Source organism: Ammospiza caudacuta, chromosome 16, assembly GCF_027887145.1.
Source record: "Ammospiza caudacuta isolate bAmmCau1 chromosome 16, bAmmCau1.pri, whole genome shotgun sequence".
Taxonomy (NCBI): domain Eukaryota; kingdom Metazoa; phylum Chordata; class Aves; order Passeriformes; family Passerellidae; genus Ammospiza; species Ammospiza caudacuta.
In genome coordinates, this window is record NC_080608.1 from 5,040,082 (window position 1) to 5,061,451 (window position 21,370).

Genomic DNA, 21,370 nt, shown 5'->3' on the forward strand with positions numbered 1-21,370 from the left:
ACTGGCAGTGCATTCCAAAGCTGGGGGCCAGGTTAGCAGAAGAACCCTAAATCACAGCAAAGCACCCCAGAAAAACTGGGAACATAATGGACAAAACACTTGGACCCCCAGAGTTTTAAATCTAGATTCAGCTAGTAATGGAAATAAATTGACTTGTCTCAACTCTGTCCCTAAAGCCAATGATCTATAGCCATATTTTTATGTGAGATTTGACATGCTCTGGTACAACCAATTGTCTGTGGGCTGAAGCTGCACAGAGAGAACATGAGCATTTATCAACATTAATTACAGCCTCACAGTGGTAAGGCTGGGAGCATTTTACAATGCCTGCTTATGAAAAGAAATGATCTGATTTGTACCAGTTCACTTAATTTCAAATACACTCCATATAAGAATTAAAAAATTGTATTCTCTGTCTTACCTGTTCACCTATCAAATTACGAAAACCACATTTTCTACCTCACAATTAAGCATTAGCAATTTGAATTAGACAGGGACTAATTTTCTGTTTTGAAAACATGGGAATGAATTTGCTAAGTCTCAGCCCAGTCTCCCTTATTTCTGTGGATCCATAAGACAATTCCACACTGAAAAATTCACAAAATGTGGTTGCCAGCCTACGATGATTCTGTTATTTCAGTGACCTTGGAAAGCTATGGAAGGAGCTTGGGTGCTGCCCACAGAATAGGAGTTTATTCTGTAGCTCACTCTGTGCTCTGTTCTCCTCTACCAGGCTCTGGCTGCAGAATTTGGGATTCTCCAGGACTCAGGATACTCCAGAATTCAGAATTCTCCCCCTCTGTTGCCAGCCCTGATGCTGTGGGGTCACCCCAAAGGTGATATCTGGGAAAGTTGAGCTTTCCAGGGGACATTTGAGCACTGCCCTGTGCACTAATGGCAAATGGCAAAAGCTCTATTTTGCTTTCTTCATTAATTCAGAGCTCTCCCTAGCATGTGCTGCTTTCCCACAGGTCAAAAGGACCTCTGGTGTTCAGGGAATAGTGGTCTGACAGAGACTGTATTAACTTCCATATTCTTTGAGAGAACAATCAGCTTTTCCCCCCCTCCTTTCTGGACAGATTGTCATGGCAGCACACTGAAAGAATGAGTGGAGGGAAAAAAAAAATTGGTTTTGCGATGAAAAACTGTAATAGAAAGGAAGAAAAAGACATTTTCTAACATAAATTGCTTTTTTCCCCTCCTCATCCTGTCCTAAACTTATTCTGTATGAAAAAAGAAAAAAAAAGACAGAGAGAATTGTAATGCTTAAATTGTCTTTTTTATATTTTATAGGGTTTTTAATAGTAATTAATAAATAGAAAAGCTACAGGTCAAGAGAATAGTAACAGCTCAATTTAGTTGTTCTAGACTTAAAAATATCTTCAAGCTGTGGTAAAATCACATCTGTCTATCATTTTATTGGACATTTATTCTTAGCAGAAAACAATGGGATATAGAACATAATACACTGGCTTTCATTATGATTAAAAAGAAACCCTTCTGCAGTTTTCAAAGTCTTCCAAAAAAGTAGCCATGAGTCATTTTATGTCAGTGGAACCCTCAAAGTGGCTGCCAAATTCAGACAGTGAAGTTTTATGGAACATTCCTGAGTTCCAAACAAAAAGAAACCAAGCCTGAAGAAAACCATGAGCTGTTCTTATGCCTGTTATGGAAAAATTAATTCTGAGGGGTAGACTGGTGCAAGCTTTGGTTACCTGTGTCTCAGTCTTTCCCCCAATCAGATTTATTTGTATGTTCTCTCAGCTTTTTGCAGAAAACATGGGACCATCAGCCACATTTCCACAGCTGAGGGCTGATGTGGCAAAACTGCACAGAAGTTTCTACCCTAGAACTCTAAAGCCATCAATAAAGCCTAACAAGTGTTATCTATTTGTGTTTAAATGGTATAGTTACAAGAAATTGTCTCAATCATGTCAAATCCACAGATTAAACTCAGCAAAACAGATTTTTCAGTAGAAAGCTGTTTAAATACACATCTGTATAATCCACTGGGCATTTTCCATACCTGTGTCTTGTGCACCCCACACCCAAATAAATGCCTGTGGAAACAGAGGACAGTTCTCATGATACCATTTCAGTGATTTTCAGCCTGCTGCAGATACTGATACAGAAACTAAGAAAGAGTAATAGGGAAAAAATGAATTTACTACACTGAACAGTAATTCAGGATGAGCACCTCAGTATCACCGCTGCCACACTTGTACCCACTGCCACCTCCTGACCCTTGCAGCAGCCCCCAGCACCCAGAGCAGCTCCAGCTCCTTAAAACCCTTGCTGATTCCTTAAGGCTGGGTTCTCCACATGCCCAGGCCAAGTGTTCTAAAGACTGCAGAGAGCAGAGCAGTGTCACAGGCTGCTGAGAGCACCAGGCCGGCTTGTCACCACTGCCACCCTCCAACCAAGGCACGGCTGGACATGTGAAGCACAGTAATTGAACAGTGCCTGACAGCTGGGCAGGGTGGTGGACAGAAAGGCAGGTGCCAACCTTTGGGCACCTTGATCTGTCATTTTATGAAACAAAAGCAAGCAGGCATTGCTCACAAAGGCACAGAGGCAGAACACCTGCACTGAGTGATGGCTCTGTGCGGGCACCTCTCCACAGGACACCTGCTCTTCATCTGCAAGCTGAGATCCTCTTGGATCCACTTTTATCAACTTCTCTCTCCCTAATCCCACTGTGAGCTGAGCCCTGGAGCATTCTCTGGGGTCTCTCACCACGTGCTCCCAGCTCTGGATTGTCCCCACAGCCCTGCCCTGCCCCAGGTGCTCAGAGGCTGCTGAGCTGTGACACTGCTGAGCTGTGAGAGAGGTGAGGTGGAAAATATAGAGACATATATCTGTACAAAATACAGAGACTGCTGAACTAGGGATCACGAGCAGCTCAGGAGTTTGAGATGGAGAACACCAACTTGGGAAGGCAGAAAATCTAGAAGGGGAACGTGCACATGGCAGCTCAGCAGCTCCAGGGCCACCCATCACCCTCCTGACTGGTGGCTCTGTGGTCCAAAAGATTCCAGGTACTCTGCAAGAGGTGTGAGCCCACCCATTCAGCCTGTCTGCCTGAATCCCACTCAGCTTTTGTGGGAGTTAGCCAGTCAATAGCCAGCTTTGCCCTTCAAATTGATGAATCTCCTTCTTGCACTACTGTTTATTCTCCAGGAACAGAGCAATCAAACTGCTGGTTAATGCCTAGCAAAGAGTAACAGGCACCGCTACACGCATAAACACAAAAAATCAGGGTCTTTGCATGTGTATGTACATGAAAGTGTAGCAGGATCAGTCAGCAGATCCAGGAACATTTAGGAGTTCTGAATCAACTCATCTACAGGAACTTTCTCTTCTTAAGCAGAAAACCTTGTGTCTTTTTTTGCCATAGGTTCTGAGTAGTTGTTGCATAGTGCCAAGTGATGAAGTGCAATAATGCCTCCATTTGTTATTCCAGTGGTGGGGATTATGATAACAGTGTTTTGCATTTCAATGGGTCCATGCAGTTTTAACTTCCTACATCAATTAATGAACATCATTTCAAAACACTTCTATTTTAAAAGGCATACATGGAAGCTCTCCACTATCTCTTCATTCAACTACTCACTTAACAAGAAAGAAAGTATTAACAGTGCTACTTCAATTCTATAAGTAATAGAACAGAATAATAAAACTCAGAGAAATTTATCAGTCAACACATAAGCTTAAATAAAGAGGAACTAAAGTCACATAATTCTAGACTTTTCTTCATAAAGACCCTAAACATGCCTGTCTATTCCTGTGCAGTCACTCATGCTGCCTCTTCACTCTGCACAACCCAGAAGTTAAAAATGCAAATGACAAGATCATGAAAACATGCAATTATCTGCAATCAGTAAAAACTTCTCTGAGCTTATGTGTACGTGAGTGGGAGTACATCCAGATCGATTTTCTGAATCATCATTATGTATCCTGCTTTTGTAGTGTTCCCTTCCCCCTTTTCTCCCTCCTATTCATGCCTATATTTCATTTGTTATGAAAATGATACTCCAGCAGCCTGCTAAAAATGACCTTTTTACAGTGCTTTTGGTGTCCTCCAAGTACATGGCCCAAATGTGTTTAAAGTCCTTGGAGATGCTTCTGACTGTGCTTTCCTTGACTCTTTAAAGTGCTTTTGATTTTTAGACAGGCCCAGAATCCATCTATGCAGATTCCAATTATTTGCAAAGTCCCCACAACCTTTCTGCAACCTTCACATGCAGGAACAAGAGAATGAAGGAGTCAGTTCTTGCCCCAGCCTTCAGTCTCAGAGATAGAACCTGCTCTAGCATGTGAACCTGTAGCTGCAAGTAAATGGTAAGAGAAAGTCACAAAAGACAAAGCAAAATTAGAGTGAGGACTCGTTTCACTGCTCCAAGTAGTTGTTTGTCATGCTCAACATATCCTAGGAAATCACATTAACAAAAGGAAAGGAAATTTTGTTTCACTGTTCTGTTCCAGAACATTTTGCATCATGTACAAAGATATCAAAATATTGAGACATCACTGAAAATAGGCAGACAATTGCAGAGAGCAGTTGTAGCTTGGAACTTCAACACATTCAGAAACTTCAAGTTTATATATTCAGTTTAGAAGTTCTGCAGTTGATCTTGACACCCCAACGTGGTACAAAATGTGAACGTGGTATTAAAGAGACATGTCAGATATTTAATTTCTTTCTTAAAAAATTAATATTGCTTTCTCCCACTGTTAAATCCCTCTCTTCAGTGCCCTATTCTTGGCTTTTTTGCCCTTACTGCTACAGGCTGTGCCCAGGCTCAGTGCACTGTGTGCATTTCTGCACTGCAATGAGCTGGAGCAGTGCAGAAATGAGCTGGGTGCAGATGTTTCCCAGCTGTGCTACCCCACAATTTTGAGTTCAAGCTCTGCATGGTGCACACTGGGATCAGCTCACGTTGCTGTTCCATCCCTTCTGATCTCACTGCTGTCCTCAGGCTCACCTGAGTGACTGTGCTGGAACCAGGCTGCCAAAGTAACAAATGCAGCTTGAACCCCAGGAGAAGGCAAATATTTTGAAGAGCTCTTTTAAGGTTCATAGCAATTCTTTCCAGGCTCAATTTTTGGATTTCTCAATCTTTAAACTGAACTTGGCACAAATGACCTCAGATTTGGACCATTGGTCTTATACTACAGTCCACAAGATCTAAAGAAACCTATTTCATAATCACCAGAAGAGTGGCCATCATCCTTTCTCCTGAATCACAGAAGAAACACTAGGATGTTACAGTATTCCTTAAAGCCTAGCATCACATCCTTGTGAGCAACACAAAGAAATTATAGATATAAAATTATCTTTGTAACTGAAAGATTTGGACCGAAAATATTTCAAATTACGAGGCTAATAATGAGAACTGAAGAATAAGAGTAATTTCTATTTAATTCTACCCTTTTTTTCTCCTGAATTAAGTATTATTAGTTATAATGGTAACAATTATTTTCACATCAATATAAAGTACTGAAAGAGGCATTAATAAACCAGGCCATCTCAGTGAAACATCCATGCATGGAAGCTCCTCTGCTCCCCTCCCTCACCAGTCACCCCAGTGCCCATGTGGGGCTCTCATCCCAGGGGATTCCTGCTGTGTGAGGAGCCACAGGAGCCTCCCCTGAAAAGCCATCCCTGCCTCCCTGTGCCCTCAAAGCATTCCCAGCTTTACAGCAGAGCTTTGCCCCTCTGGCTGTCAGGAGGGAAGGAGACCCAACCTGGGATGTTCAAAGGCAGCATTTTCACCACACATCCCCCTGGAAAGCAATGATTAAAGCAGCAATAAAGGAACACCTCTCAACTGGAGAAGGTAGAAACCAGCACTTTGTTACGAGGAGGAGGAGATGCTTTGAAACACACTGCAAGAGGACAATAAAAGTTAAAGAGCATTAAACAGCAGCTCTGAGCCTAAAGGTAAAGCAGCTAAATACTGCAGAAATGAACCATAAAAATAGCACCATAAAAATGCTACAGCCATGCATTACTGTGTCCTTACTTAGAGATATTTCAACCCTTCCATTACAGACCCTTATTTCAAAGAAAACAGAGTGATTATGCAGCCAGCCTGGGAGCCTGATGCAGCCACAAAGCAGGGAAGGGAAGGCACAGCCCCTGTTTGTTCACCTGAACCAGGAACAACCACCCCAAAATCAAGCACACATCACTGGAAATGTTCCAGGCCAGGTCAGCCAGGGCTTTGAGGAGCCTGAACTAGTGGAAGGGTCCTTGCCCATGGTGATCCTTAAGCTCTTTCTTACCCAAATCATTCTACAACTCTAAATAAGTGCAATTAGGAACTCTGCACAGGCATGTTGCAAACTCAGAACTCCACTAGAAGCAATGAGCTACAGCAATACAGATAAATGGAATTATGTAACAAATACAGCACCACAAAGGATCCACAAAGATCCGAGCACAGTTGCCTGAAAAGGCCACATGAAAACGTGTGCAAGCAGTAAAAGCTTCCTTTACATCACAGAGAAAATAAACCAAATGTGATTAGCATCCTCCAATCAATATTGAAACAAGAGATAAAGGATATATTTGGAAAATGTGATGTCTCCAAACAGTCTGAATTTAGCCCAAACTGCCTAAGACAGCAAAGGAAGAAAGGGAAGGTTAAAATATTCTTACCAGAAAAAAAAAAAAAAGAAAAAAAACAACATGCAGACGTGTGTTGTATTATTCAATGGTTTCAGCACTTGGTACTGTTAGATAAAGAGACATCTGGAATCTAAATTGTGATCTGAGTTTTGTACTGCTGACACAAAGCATTCCCTTCAGACAGCTCAGGTGCCACCTTTTGTTTCATAATCACCAACGTGACCACTTGCACATCATTGTCAGTAGAGAGCAGAATCTACTGAAGGCAACTGAAAGATGAAAACAGAGTTATGAAACCCTCTCTTGATAAAGCAGGTGCTCTCAGTGCTGGCTTTGCCTCCTGAGCGCTCCTATACTGAGATTAATAAACAGATAACAAGATAAAAAAACTAGAGTCATGCACTGTGAAGGGGCAGCATGAGAGGGGTCAATGTTCTGCAACAAGCTAAAGCTTTAAAGTAAATGCTGCAGTAAAAAGTTACCAAAAATATACCTTTTTTTTTTTTTTTTTTGTGGCTATTGGTGTCAATGTAGATGAAACACCAGTTTTAAGGGGGAAGAATTACAGGCTAATTCTGAAAGTCTCAATGATTTCACAAGCATCAGTTTCAGTCATTTTTGAGTTAATATTCTTGTGATGAAACTTGTCATCAAGCCCTGTCAGGTGTGTAATTTCAGAGAAGAACTAAAATCGATCCTGAAGGAGCTCTGGAATAGTTTTGGAAGACAGCAATTCTGCCAGGACATTTTCTAATAGCTTAATGCTTGCCTGTGACAAACCTGTCTTCCAAAAAGCTCCAATTAACTGTCGGGCATCCTGCAAGCTCCAAAAATAACAGTATTCACAAAGTAACCTTTGTCATGTACACACACACTCCCAGAGGCTGCAGGATAAGAAAAAAAGAGAAGAACCAAAGTCAGTAAAGGCATTCACAGTCACCTCTGGCTGGGAATAGGTACAAAATCAGACAGTAAAAAAATTCCAGCCAAACAAATTCCCACTGCTGTGGCTCAGGATGATGGCAAAGAATCATTTTGTGAGTATACCAAGGAACTCCCTCCAGGTAAAGTGATTGGTAAATTGGGACAGTCTTGAGCCTTCGGAAATGATATGTTTAATGCATTGTTGTACCCAAGAACAATTTCATGCAGGAAGAGGCAGACCAGGCACAGCACATGGCCACTCTATACCAGAATTAAAAGCAGGTACTAACACTGGGCAATGAACCACACTGCAAGAACTTATCTAGCTGAAAAGGACCAACACTTCTACCTTGTAATTCTTACCAATAAATAACAAATTCAGGATGTCCAAATTGGTTCTATAAAGTAGCAGAGGTTCTCACAGAAGCAGCAGTTTAGAGTTAAGGGGTTTTTGGGATTTTTTTTAATTTTTTTTTTTTTTTAATTTGGCCAAAGTTAGCTCCAAACCTTCAGTAAGCAAGAATACCTTTCCCTTCCTTTTTTGGCCATCTCAGCTTTGGATAACGTGAATTTGCTTTCCACTTCTTCATGGCACCCGTGTTTCCATTTTAGGGGAGCAGGACAAAGTGAGGTGTGCCCTGTGCACGCCCCAGCCCAGCACAGACTCCCTGCCCCTTCCAGGCTCATTTCCTCCCCATGGAGCTGTAACCCACCACTGATTAACCCCAGAGTAACACCAGCCTCGGTGTTGTCAGCTCCAGCCCCAGCTCCTCCCAGAGCTCCAAACCAGAGGAGCAGTCTTTAACCAAGCGTTGGAGGGGCTGGGCTGGGGGTGTAACTCCCCCAGATGCTGGGCTCTCCTTCCTTGGGGTGTGACCCAGCAGAGCCCCATGAAAGCCCTGGGAGGCTGCAAACCAAACACAACATCCCAGAAGCTGTTGTGCAACCAAGCAGCTGAGACCCTGGCAGGAGCCAGCGCTCCCAGCAGCCCAGCTCCTCCACCTGGCTCCTGTGTTTGCCACTCTCTGGGCAAGCAACACCACCCTGCTCTTCCAAGCGCTTTATTCAGCACCACAATGGCTAATTTTAAATTCTGAGAGATCAGCTCTGCCAACTCTGCTATTTAAAGTGCAAGTTAAATATGTTTGACATTCCATACCCCAAATGACAACAAACCAGAATATTTAGACCAGCAGCATGTCAGGCATTTATTTATTTATTTCTCTGTCAGGCCTAAGTGCTGCACCTCTTCATTTATATGCTGCTGTTTGCCCCACAGGCATCAAGCTGTTAACATGTACAGAAGAGATTAAAATGAACTTGCATACTGGATGAGGTATAAATTAAAATTATAGTACTGTCAGTCATGAATCTCGGATTGTTTCTCAAAGTCTCCCAAAATGCATAATGTCAAGTGAGTCTCTGTTTGTTGCTTCAGGAAACGCAAAATGTATAATTTTTCAGCAGCACAGCCAATATGAATTCTAAGTTGTCCCTGAGCCTGTGATATAAATATGCTGTATTAATAGCATGAGTTGTGTATGCAAGGAAGGTCCAAGTCAATAAAAGGCTTTAAAATGGGATGTGAGCAGTGATATTCACTGTGCACCTTCCAGTGCAAAGCAGATTGGGGCTGCTGGCTGTTCTAATGCCACTCACTCCCCATGCTGTGTCAGAAAAACCACCTCTGACACAGAGGACACCAAAAACAACTCCCAGCAAACCGAGTCTGCTCTCTGTGTGCTTTGGAGGACCACCAGTGGCATCCTCCAGGGTGTCCATCCCCACCACCTAATGTCAATGCATGGTGAGCCCTGTGGCAGGGAAGAATGATGCTCCATGGTATCAGAAGGCTAATTTATTACATTATTATAATATATAGAAGAATACTGTACTAAAGAATACTGAATACTATACTATACTGTGTAGAATACTATAATATACTACAATACTATGCTAAAGAATACAGAAAAGATACTGAGTGCTAAAAAGATAATAAGGAAAACTCGTGACTCTTTCCAGAGTCCTGACACAGCTTGGCCCTGATGGGCCAATGAGTCAGAACAACTCACACCAGGGTCCAATGAAACAATCACCTGTGGGTGAACAATCCCCAAACACATTCCACATGAGCACAACACAGGAGAAGCAAATGAGCTAAGAATTGTTTTCCTTTTCTCTAAGGCCTCTCTCTCTGCCTTTCAGCCTCCCAGGAGAAAAACCCTGGGTGAAGGGAGCATGTTCAGAGAAAGTGCATGCCCCGAGCACCCACCTGGTCTCGAGGGGCACGTTGCTGTTGAGCACCCAGCTGTCCTGGAGCTGCACGGACTCGGGGGTGGTGGCCAGGTCGTTGGGCGCCGGCGCGGGCGCGTGGATCTGGTTGCGGCGGTTGGTGAGCGAGTTCCTGTTGAGGGAGTTGGCAGAGGAATGGTGATGGGACAGGGAATGGTTGTGAGGAGGAGGGAGAGGCGGCCTCAGCGTTGATTGGCTGTGATGGTTTGAAGGGCCTAAAACAGAAAAAGAGAAACAAATCACAAATGTGTGTGGTGGCACCGCTCTCCTCGGCATTTTCAAGGGGTCACTGCCTGGGAAAAGAGACTGGGCCTCTTGGACCTGTGGGCATCAAAGGGTGGGCAAATCAGAGCAGTCATTATTGGAGATAAACACAAAACAGTGCTTCCAGCCTGCACAGCTGGCATGTTGACAAGGACTCTATTTAAATTTTAAAATACTTCTTCATGGATTCTCCCTGGAGAAAGTGTCCTCAGTGGAGCAGCCAGGACAGCAGCCTAGCTGGACCACTCCCTACATCTACCAGGGAGGAAATTTACCCCCTCTGTTTCTATCAGGGACTTTGAGCAGATGAGCTTTAATGGATTAAAAATAGCCTCTGGGAATATGGTCTGTAGGCCCCTATAAAACTTAATCAGAGAAATCAATCTTCTTTCATTCACTGTATTTTACCAATCAGCTTCAAATGAACAGGATTTGTGCCAGCACAAGAAGATTAAACTCCAAATATGAAAGGAGAGCAGCAAGGCAGTGATGGTATCTTTCATGTTATTCCATGTGATCAGGATTTGGCCTGTATTTTTCTATTCAGTAATGCCACAAACACACAGCAAGATCTGGAAATTATGCAATTCTTTCAGACTCTTTCATTCAAAAATGACAGATGATATTTTTAGGGATAAAGAAGGATATAAACTTTTCTCATTCTTTGAGTACTGATATGCTTGCACTGATAATGAAAAATATTTTTTTCTAATCATTAAGGCAAATGTATTAAAATAACAGCACATGAAAAGAAAATCTGATAAGCAGGTGTCATTCTAACATTGTCACTTTTCTAAACATAAATGTAGACTGGTAAATAAGGTCATGTACAATTCCACACATTACAATAATTTATGTCTAATAAAAACAGCAAAACAGTAAAAGAGAATAAAGAAAACAAACACTATAATGAACTGTATGCTTTAGACATTGTATCAAGTTGTTTTCTAGTGAACATTAATCAGTAATACTAGAGAAATGATAATTCTAATGATGCATGTTTGTTTTTAGAAACTGAAGCAAAGTACTTCATTGTACTTAATGAATCAAATAATAAAAAGAAAACATCACAAAACATCATTTGCAGCAAGACTGATCTTTGTCACATGAAACAAAGAAGTCTAGAAAAGCTGCTGAGCTGAGTAATTACTGTAAGTTAATGAAGGCCAATATTTATTAAAAAAAAAAACACCCAAATAAAATAGACACAAAATGACACCCCAACCTCAAACCACAGAGCAGCAGGAGGATATTTCACTGGCATGGAGCCCTGAGCTGCAGCAGCACTTGGGGACGTGGTTGGGGTGACCTGCCAGGGCTGGGCTAAGGGTCAGACTCGAGGATCTCAGAACATTTCCCAGCCTGAGCCAGGGTTCTACGGCAGCCCAGGGGCAGCTCTGTGCTGGCACTGCTCTGCCAGGGCAGGGAGAGGCAGGCAAAGAGCTTCTCCTAACAGCAGCACAGCCAGGGAGCAGAGACAGCAGCAGGTTTGGAGAGAGGCTGCTCATGTGCAGCATTTCTGAGGGAAGCACAGGCTGCTGAGGAACAGAGCCAGGTGTCCTGGGGCTTGCACAAGGCAAGTATAATTTCTCCTCTGATAAGAAACTTTAAAAAATGAATTATAATAAATTCTGCATCCTCCCCATGTTGCCTTAAATCTACACAGCAGTTTCTTTATCTTTTTGGAATGTCTGTTGCCAGAACGTGCGCCCTGTGGGAATGTCAGCTGCTTGAAATACAAAGTCACCTTTTATGAACACATCCTAAATTTTAAGCCCATCATATGTGCAGCTCTCCTCACTATCCTTGGCTATGTCTTATCTAAGCATAAAAGGGACTGTTTAGCCAATAAAGTTTGATGTTTAAAACCCCCATTTGGACCTCCAAGAACATCAAATCAGTAATCTGTACTGGGTCCTGTGCCATTCCACAACAGCATGCAGAGCAAGACACAGCAGGAAGAAAATATGTTTGGACAATATCCACATGCACAGAAGCTTAAGTGGAATTACTCTCCTAGTCTGTGTTCTGACTTTAAACAAAGCATGCTTGGATTTCAATAAGCGAATATTTATGAGTGATAAAATACAAATATGTGCCCTTGTGTTAATAGTTGCTTCAAAAGATTCATGTGCATCATGTTTTCTCAACTTACTTTAGATGCAGATTTTCCTTCTCAAGGATAAGTACAAAAAAAGTCATTCCCACATAAACAAAACAGTTTTGCTCTGAGAGCCACAGTAGCACCAGTCAAATAAAGACTCTGAATCTTGTCACCACAATACCATGGAGGCTGCTTTTAAAAGTGAGCCAAGTGCACATCAGTGAGAATGAACAGCATTTCTGTAAGACTAAAAAAGAGCTGAAATCAAATTAGCACAGATTATTTAATCTGCCTCAAGATTCAGCTCCCACACAATAAATGTAGGATACTTTGCAAAATGAGCTTTGCAGAGGTAACTGAACACACATTGCAGCTGCAAAAACTCCGAAACCTGGTGCAAGACAAATGTAGCATTTAATATAGAAAAATAAACAAACACCAATATTAACATCATATAAATGTTATATAGCTTCTATTAAAATGTATAAAAGCTTATATATATAAAAAATACTAACTAGGGACATGCACACACTTGTGAATATATGAGAGAGATAAAAGCTTAATGTGCTGCCTCTTCATAAACCTGTTCAAATGAATCAAAAGCAGGAGACAACACTGTTCAACTTGCCAGGGATATAAAACTGGATTCACATCTGAACATCTGAGCGCCTCTCTGAGAGCATCTTTGCCTAAATTAAAACTTCACCAGCAGTACCTGCAAATCTGCTGAGCTCTGAAGTCCAGGGGAGGAAATCACTTGTCCCATAATAAAGGATCCAGAGGGATTGGCCCCATGGATCCCATGGCATGACACACTCTGGCCCCTGGAAATTGCATTTGATTTGGAAGCTTAAACACAATGATTGTTTTGATGGAGTACATCTGGCTTTTTACATCAGGAAATGGATTTTATTTTTGGTATAGCAGTAGCCAGTATTGGTCTGGGGGACAATACTGAGGAAATTATGCCTTTTCTCATTTATTAGCGGAATTAGTCATTGCACCAGGATACACTACACAAGCTCAAACATTTAGAATTTAAGGAAAAGTCTTTCAAAACCATAGTGAAAATCAAAGACCTGGAAATCTGAAATACTGGTACTCTCCACACTTAGGCTTTTAAATATTTTCAAATTTCTCATTTAAATTCACAGACAACATATCTAATTCCAATCAATTTTAGTACACATTGATTGTGCTGAGCATTTCCAAAAAATCACGGCCTGGTGTCCACATAATCAACATGTCATTCTTCAAGAGATCTTACTGCAGTCAAGAATATCAGCAACACTCATTGCAAATTAGAAGTTGAGTGAGGGTAAATTGTGTTGTAATTAAGTAATCTGAGAATACAAAGTCTGATCTGGGTAGCTTTGAAGCAATCATAAGCTACCCAATTGACTTAGTAGGGTTTAATCAGAACAAGAATACTAAAAAAAAAAAAAAACCAAAAAAAAAAAAACCCCAAAAATTTGCTCGGTTCATTCTTTTATCTGGTGAAACATTTAATAGCAGTGCTATTGTGGCACGGCCTGGCAGCCCCAGGGGTCACAGAGAGCCCCTGGATGTCCCAAAGTTACAGGTATGGCAGTGATGGCTGAGAGCTCCTGAGCACACATTCCCAACATCACTGCTGGGCTTTTTACAATCCAAATGCTGACTAGAATACAAAAGAAAATTCAGATCTGCTTTAATATGGTCAAATAATTTTTCATAGTTCTTCCCAGGCTTTGGTACACTCAACTCATGCACTAAATCCAAGTGACACGATCTGAGGAGAACAAGTTGATTCCCACCTCACAAATGAAATACAAAGCAGGAAAGGCAGCATCCTTAATCTCAGCAAAGCAATTGCTTCCCTGCATCCCAGTTCTTTGTCAACACTACCTCAAAAAGTAATGGAGATTATATCTTAGTTGTGCTGAACTATCCTCTGTGACATTATTAAATGCTAAAGAGCCATTACACCTCCTCATCCTTCCTTTTCACAAAAGAAATAAAAGGGAAAGCCCAAACATGTATTATTTTTCTGATATGAACAATGACACAGATATTTCCTTGTGCTTTAAACAATGCAAATACTGAAAAAAAAAAAAAAAAAAAAAAACCAAAACCAAAAAACCACAACCCAGAACTGTAACTGATGAATTTAAAGAAAATCATTAAAGAGCCCACAGACAACCCTTGTCAGGCAGCATTAGAAACCTTGTCTGCAGCACTGCTGGCTCTTTATTCAAATCCCTCTGCCGCTCTGTTTTCCCAAGGAAACCACATCATGGCACCCCAGTGAGTAAGGGCTATTTCACAGAACCACAGGGCCAAGCCAAATCCATCTCCCAAGGCAGCTCCCATCGCTCTGAGTCAGGGAGAGCAGCAGTGTGGCAGTGCCACAGGAGCTGCTGTGCCCAGCCCCATCCTTGGGGACCTTGGCAGGGTGGCACCAGGGCTCCTGCCCAGCATTGCAGGCTGGGCTTTGTGCTGTCTCTGCTCCAGTTTTCCTGTTTGTTTGCTGCATTCTCTGCATTGTTTTGTGCTAGGCCATAGCTAAATGGCATCTCAATGTTTTGAAAATGTTCTCAACACATGGTGTACAGAAGAAAGTTATCTCACTCCTAACCATGGATACCATTACCTCTCTCTCTTGTTGTTTGAAACCCGAGACATTTGCCAGGTGTTCCTTCTTTTGTGTGCCTGTTTTTTTTTTTACACTCTTTGAGGCAAGAATAGGTTGAATGACTGGCTGTCATCCCAGACTGTACATTTCAAACTGAAAATTCAGTAAATGTGTGATATGAAACAGTAAGTCACTTATCAGTGTCTGCCAGTGCATTGCAGCCATGGCCCCAGCACAATATTACAGCACAAAATTAAATGTTGCTCTGACAAAAAAAAAAAAAAAAAAAAAAAAAAACAGAAACAAACACAAAAACCCCAAACCAACAAAAAAAACCAAACAAAGTAAAAATACTCCACTTCTTGCCCACAATATCCAGTGCACAGTCATACAAGCAAAAGCAAAGCTGGACTCTTCAGCAGGAGTCAAACCTAAGGGATTACAGTCCCACAACCACTTCTCTCAAGTGAGGGTCACCTGCAAAAAGGTCCAAACTCACTGCTCTAAAGAACAGTATTCCCTGAGACACCATGTACTAATTACATTTGTTGAAATACATCACTTAAATATTCATTATCACACTGCCTGAGGTACATGGGCTGCATGAAATAATGTCTGGTCAGGGGCAAATGACATCTCTTCAATAATAATGTTTATGCAGACTCTATGTCCTGTGGTACTTTACATATGTATATGTAAAGTACCACAGGACATAGAGTATATGTTATACATATATGGAAAGGTAGGCACACTATTTCAAATTTTGAAAGAGAAGTTGTAGTTTTCTTCTTTCTAATTGAAAAAGAATCATCCCATATCTTTTTCAATCTATCTTTTAATTTAGTTTCCAAATACTGATATAAATATGAAACATATTTCAGAGAGTTTAAGGATGTATTTATCTTCAGCTCAGGTACGTGAGCACTATTCACACTATTGTTTGAAGAAGGCACTGAAGTAAGAAGAACTAAAAAGAAAAGCAGGCAGTTCTGTTTCTAAGCAATGAAGCTCATTATTACTGTCTTCATTACTATGGAACATTTTAGTGCAGAAAGGTAAATGTTGTTCTCTAGGCTTGGCTCTGCAGAATGGGAAAGAGCTGGACCCTGTCTAAAGACCCAGACAAATTCTTGCCTGAGCTCAAACAATTTGAAGCACTGGGAATCACACCAAAGGGAAAATTAAGACACAGATTTTTCTGAACAACAGACAGAAATTTCCGAACAGAAATGTTCAGGCCAGCAGTGGAACCTGGTGACATTTTCCTGATAGAATTATGGCCTGAAAGCTGCTGCTTCTCTGAGTGGCCTATGGAGGACCCCGAAAACTGTCATGGTGACTTAAGAGTAACTGTGCCATAATTTCCAATTAATTGTGAGTCCTGGTCTGGTGCAATAGAAAGTCATCCCTGAAGCTGTTACAGCAGCACTGAGGATCTTGCATCACCCACTGAGCTGGAACTCTCTTGGTTTCCAAGGGGCAAAAGAAACACCAGCCACGGGTGGTTTAATGCAATGCACGACCTTGATTATTTCAGAAGTGTCACAGAAGGTATTACACAGCGTCCAAAACACTCTTTTTTTTGTTAAACCCAATCTCCTAAAAAATTTACACCAGAAAGAGTCTCTCAAAATAAATTTCTAAAGTAATTATGCCAGAAAGAAGATCTACTAGGAAACAGCTTTTTAATAAATCAGCTTCTAGGTGCTGCAGCTCTTTGAGAGAAGGAATGGTCTAGCAGCAGAGTAATGATTTGGAATCTTTCTGCTGTTTGAAGAATCTGTAAGGTCAAGTTGCACCACTGAGAAGTTTGGCAGCTGAACTACGACTGAAACGAAATATATTGAACCAGGCTTTCAGCAGCACGTAATTCCTCTGTTTCTCAGGCAGTATTGTCTCTTCCCAGCAGCACTAAATTTTTCAACTTCTGAATTTTTTTTCTTATTCCATCTTATACTACTGCCTTAGGACAACTCACCATAATGCACAGTGCACACCAATCTAGATTTTTTTTTTTCAGTTCAACAGCAGGATCAACAAAAATATAATATTTTTGTTGTCTAAAAGAAAAAAAACCCAGCAAGTTCCATCTTGCAACAATGTTCTTCAATGGGTTTTCAGGGTTTAACCAATTTTTTCCCCAAATTACTTAGAATATAACCCCTTTAGCCCTCAAAAAGCATGAAAATATTAATTAAAAACAGTTTTACTTTTAGGGTTGAACCAACTGATAATCAACTGATGGAAATAAATACTGATATATAAGCATCATTAACATGAAGGCTCACTGACATATACCAGCAAATAGAGGGTTCCTGGAGGAGCTACCTGGGAGAATTCAATTTCATAGCTCCTGGGAAGCCAGTTATTTACTACCTGGACCATCTGTTTCTCAACATGTACAACAGGTAAAAATAATTTGTGTGGAATATATGGAAAAAGTAAGAGGAATGTTGCATAATTCTAGAGTAAAGAAAAGCAAATACAATGCAATGTACACATTGCCCTGGATCAGGCTTTTCAATGGGTTATTTCTCTTTTTAAAAGCAGGCAAGATACAAGGAAGTACAAGACAGAAACAAGGATTTGTCTGCCTCCAGGGTACTGCAAGCTGCAATACTACATGACTGGCATTTCTTTCACAGGCAGTGAGATTTCATTTGAATTCTTTATTGGTTGTTATTGGACTAAAGAAGGAAAATCACAAACTGTTCAGATAAGAAGTCGTATTTAAGTTTCCTGACTTTTCAAGGTATCAGAGATGTTATCTTCAGCTACAACAAGATTCTGTTACTCAGGTGAAACCATGGGTTAATGAATAAAATACAGAAAAGTGTTTTATTGTAAAGTAAATTAATTTGTAATTAATGGTGAAGTGCTGTATGAAAGGCCTCACACAATTTATCACTCAGATGAGGCACCCATGGAGCTTGTGATAGCCAGCAATTCTCTCAGGAGCACTGCAGCAAATACTTCCCTACCACTGCATTTACCATGGAAAAATCTCCTGCAAGCTACAAACTCACTCTGCAGCACAGCAGAAAGGAAACAGCCCACTGAAAACTTTGGGTAGAAAAATCAAGTGTTGTCTTCTCTAAATAGCATTACTAACATCTTGCAGAGACTCAATCCTTACCAAGACATTGAACCTCTATGCAATTCTCTATTAAGGGAGCTGGAAGAGAAGAACAGGGCTATTGTGGTACTCACATACTCTTGGAACAGAGGGACACATAATTCTCTCTCCCAGGATTTTTCCTGGGGAAGGCAGTGAGAAAGCTCAGAGAGAGAAAACAAATCTTATCTCTACTTGCTGCTCCTGTTTGGCACATGTGGAATGTGTTATGGAGATTGTTTAATGAAGAGTGATTTGTTAATTAGACACTGCTGATGGTTGTTTGGACTGATTGACCAATTAGGTCAAAGATGTGTTGTGACTGCCTGGTAAGGGGTCACAGGTTTTTCTCTAGTACCTTAGTAGTACAGTTTAGTATTAGTATGTAATAGAACTTAATGTAATATAGTGTAGTTATAGTATAGTGTATATATATTAATAATAATATATTAATAGTAATATTAATAAAGCAACTGTTCAGCCTGCTGAATCATGGAGTCAGAGCACATTATTCCCTGGCTGGGAGCTGTCCTGCATTGATAGGCTATGGATCTTTTCCATTTTTTAAAAAAATTAAATAAGGCCCATCAATTGCTTACAAAATAGTGAAACAGGAAACACCATCACTTCCCACCTCCTGGGCTGTGCTGCTGCTGCCACCCCTGCCCAGCTCCCCAGGCTATGTCCCACAGCAGAATGCAGTGCAGTGTGCTCTGGGCTGCCACTCCAGATCTGCCCTGCTCTCCCCTCTCCAGCATGGGAAGACAATCCAATTGCCAGCCTAGAGAGGCTGTGTGATCATCCTGGCAGGCACCAACCACTGGAGTGCTCCCACATTACCAGAACAAACAGCAGGCAGGGAACTGAAATGCCTTTCAGCAATGCTGCTTGCTCCCAGTGTGGAGGGGAGAGGGATCAGCACAGCCCTGTCCATCACTGCACTGAACTCATTTCTGACAGCACAGCCTCACCCCAGCTCCTCACACCAGCACAGCTCCACAGGCCTGGCTCATCTCAAGGCCATGGCTTTATTTTTCTGAGCCCAGCAATGCAAAGTCAAAGCCACAGAAATATGGTATTAACTGAGAAAGGAGGAAACAGATTCCACTTCCTACTTAAGGTAGAAAAAACAGCTATCATAATTGCATTATATACTGTTTCTTCCTTCAGAATGTCTGAGGCTGCCACAGAACTACGTGGTGTTTAACACTGTGAAAAGAAAGTGAAAAAAACATTCACTCTGTAGCACAGCCGAAAGGAACCAGCCCACAAGTGCCATACACCTCTCAAGTGCCATGCTGAATTGATAATCATGACAGTGGCAACACTAAAGAAGAATTTAAAAATGGGAAAAGAGGATGACCACAATATTTTATCCAACTAAAGACATAGGAGACTAGAGAGTAGTTAAAAATCCAGATATCAATTTGGGTAAAACCTCTGTGACTCTGCAAAAATTGCTAGCAGCTTTTTCTAATGGTGTGAAACAAACAAAATCTCTGCTTTACACTAAGTGTGGATTGCTGGAATCCCTTGGACAGAAAAGGCTCAGGACAGGTAAAACCATAATATGATAGATGAAATTCAGCAAATCCACCAACCAGGAAGAAAAGTTTTTGACACTGAAGTTGGCTTGTGAAATCATGGCAGAGGAGGAAAGAAGAGCATTCTGCAACTACTCGGACAATTTGACTTCTTTGAGATATGGGGCAAGGAAAGAGTCAGAAGAGGAGAGAGGACAAAGACACAAAATCAATGCAATCTAAGAGCTCCTACAGAAGCTTCTCCCACAGAGAAATGACGCTTTTGACAATTAAGTGTGATACATGCATAGGCCACAGGCAGATCAGCAAGGAGCTATCAGCAGATGAGAGCAGAAGCTCACTGACACCCTGGTCTGTTCCAGATAATGTCTGGACAGTGTGGGCAGTAAATTTGGATCAGATTTAGTCTGACAGACCTGGAACAAGAATCTCCCCCTCCACAAGTTTTGAAGAGTCTCAGAGAGCCATTGTTGTTTCCACCTCTCAGGAACCCACTAGAAGAACGAGTCCATTTGCATTAATTTGTCAACACTTCTAACACAGCAGATATTAAATTGCAATTCTATATTTGAAAAGTCCAATAACATTATTTTAATTTGATATCACAACTAGGATACAGAATGATAGCACACAATCTTCCTATTTCTAAATTAATATGCAAGAAAACTCTGTGTTAAATCTTCCACAGAGACATGCTTAATACATCAAGACCTTTCTTCACAGACCTTCTATGAACCACAATGTCAGAGGAACATTTAGGAACAGATGTGTTGTCAAGCTTAAGAAATTCCAAAGCACAGAGGACTTATTTTCCCCTAAACATGTGTAGAGTTGATAGTTTTTTGTTATGTTTTTACCAGTAAATTACAGATATCTATGGTTTTAGGTAGTGGGATACTTACTAGGTGTCCATGCTTATCATGGAATAAATGAAAATCAAATTACTTAAAAAAATAAATGTATCTGAATAAATTATTGCTGTTGGGTAGCTGTGACTCCGCACCAACAGAAGTTACCTTACAAATTTTAAAATAATATTTTAAGATATCCATTCATTTTTAGTAATTTTTTTCATCTGTTATGTGTGAAAGATTTTAATTCACACTCATTTATCAACTCAGACAATTTCACTAATGGAGGAACTCATTTCAGTTTCAGAAGGTTATCAGAATATGGCTACATGGACACGGATCAGGAAGAAGTATAATTTTTTAACATAATTCTTTAAAAATAGGGTTTTCTTATACAGTTCTAAAAAAATATGATGCCCATATAGAAAAGATTTCATTTCAAATGAATGCACCTGAAAGAAATATTCAGAAACATGGGAGGGAAGAGGAGACATTAAACTGGGCAGTTAAACATGGTAGAGAAAGGGATCTTAAACCAAACCATGTTGTACTGTGGCAACCTTGACTGTGGAGTTTTTATCTCCCAAAAGTGATTGCAGTCAACGACACACACATGGAAATGATCAATACCAACAACCAGAATGTAACAATAGTGATAACACCTCGTGTTCTCCACAGGATCTGCTGTGTGTTCTTTTCACATGCTCCACAAAGAAACCCAGTAAGGAAAGGATGTTGTTGGAATTTAACTGAAACAGAGAGCAGAGAAATCACACGGAATTGTGTGACCAAACCCTGGTCCACCAGATTCACCCAGATCTTCTTCAAACAGGCCTTCAACATCAGTCACAATAAACTAAAACACGTGAAAATTAATTCCAGTGGGTGCTAATAGAAAGTGTCCCACGTTTAACTATTGTTTCAAACAGCTTTGGTTTGGGTGTTTGGTTTTTGGTTTTTGTTTTAAAGCAGAATATTTCAATTACACCTCTCAGTAAGCAGAAACAGATGAGGAAACTTCTCCACTG

At 40.9% G+C, this 21,370-nt stretch overlaps 1 protein-coding gene across 7 annotated transcripts in view; it reads right to left on the reverse strand.

The window, feature by feature from the left end:
- Nucleotides 1–21,370, reverse strand: part of TENM2 (teneurin transmembrane protein 2) — a 480,673-nt gene that overhangs the window by 166,719 nt on the left and 292,584 nt on the right. For all 7 annotated transcript variants that reach the window (XM_058815456.1, XM_058815455.1, XM_058815450.1 and 4 more), the window contains one exon: nt 9,831–10,065. In XM_058815456.1, coding sequence (XP_058671439.1) covers nt 9,831–10,065 — 235 coding nt within the window. The remainder of the gene's footprint in view (nt 1–9,830; nt 10,066–21,370) is intronic.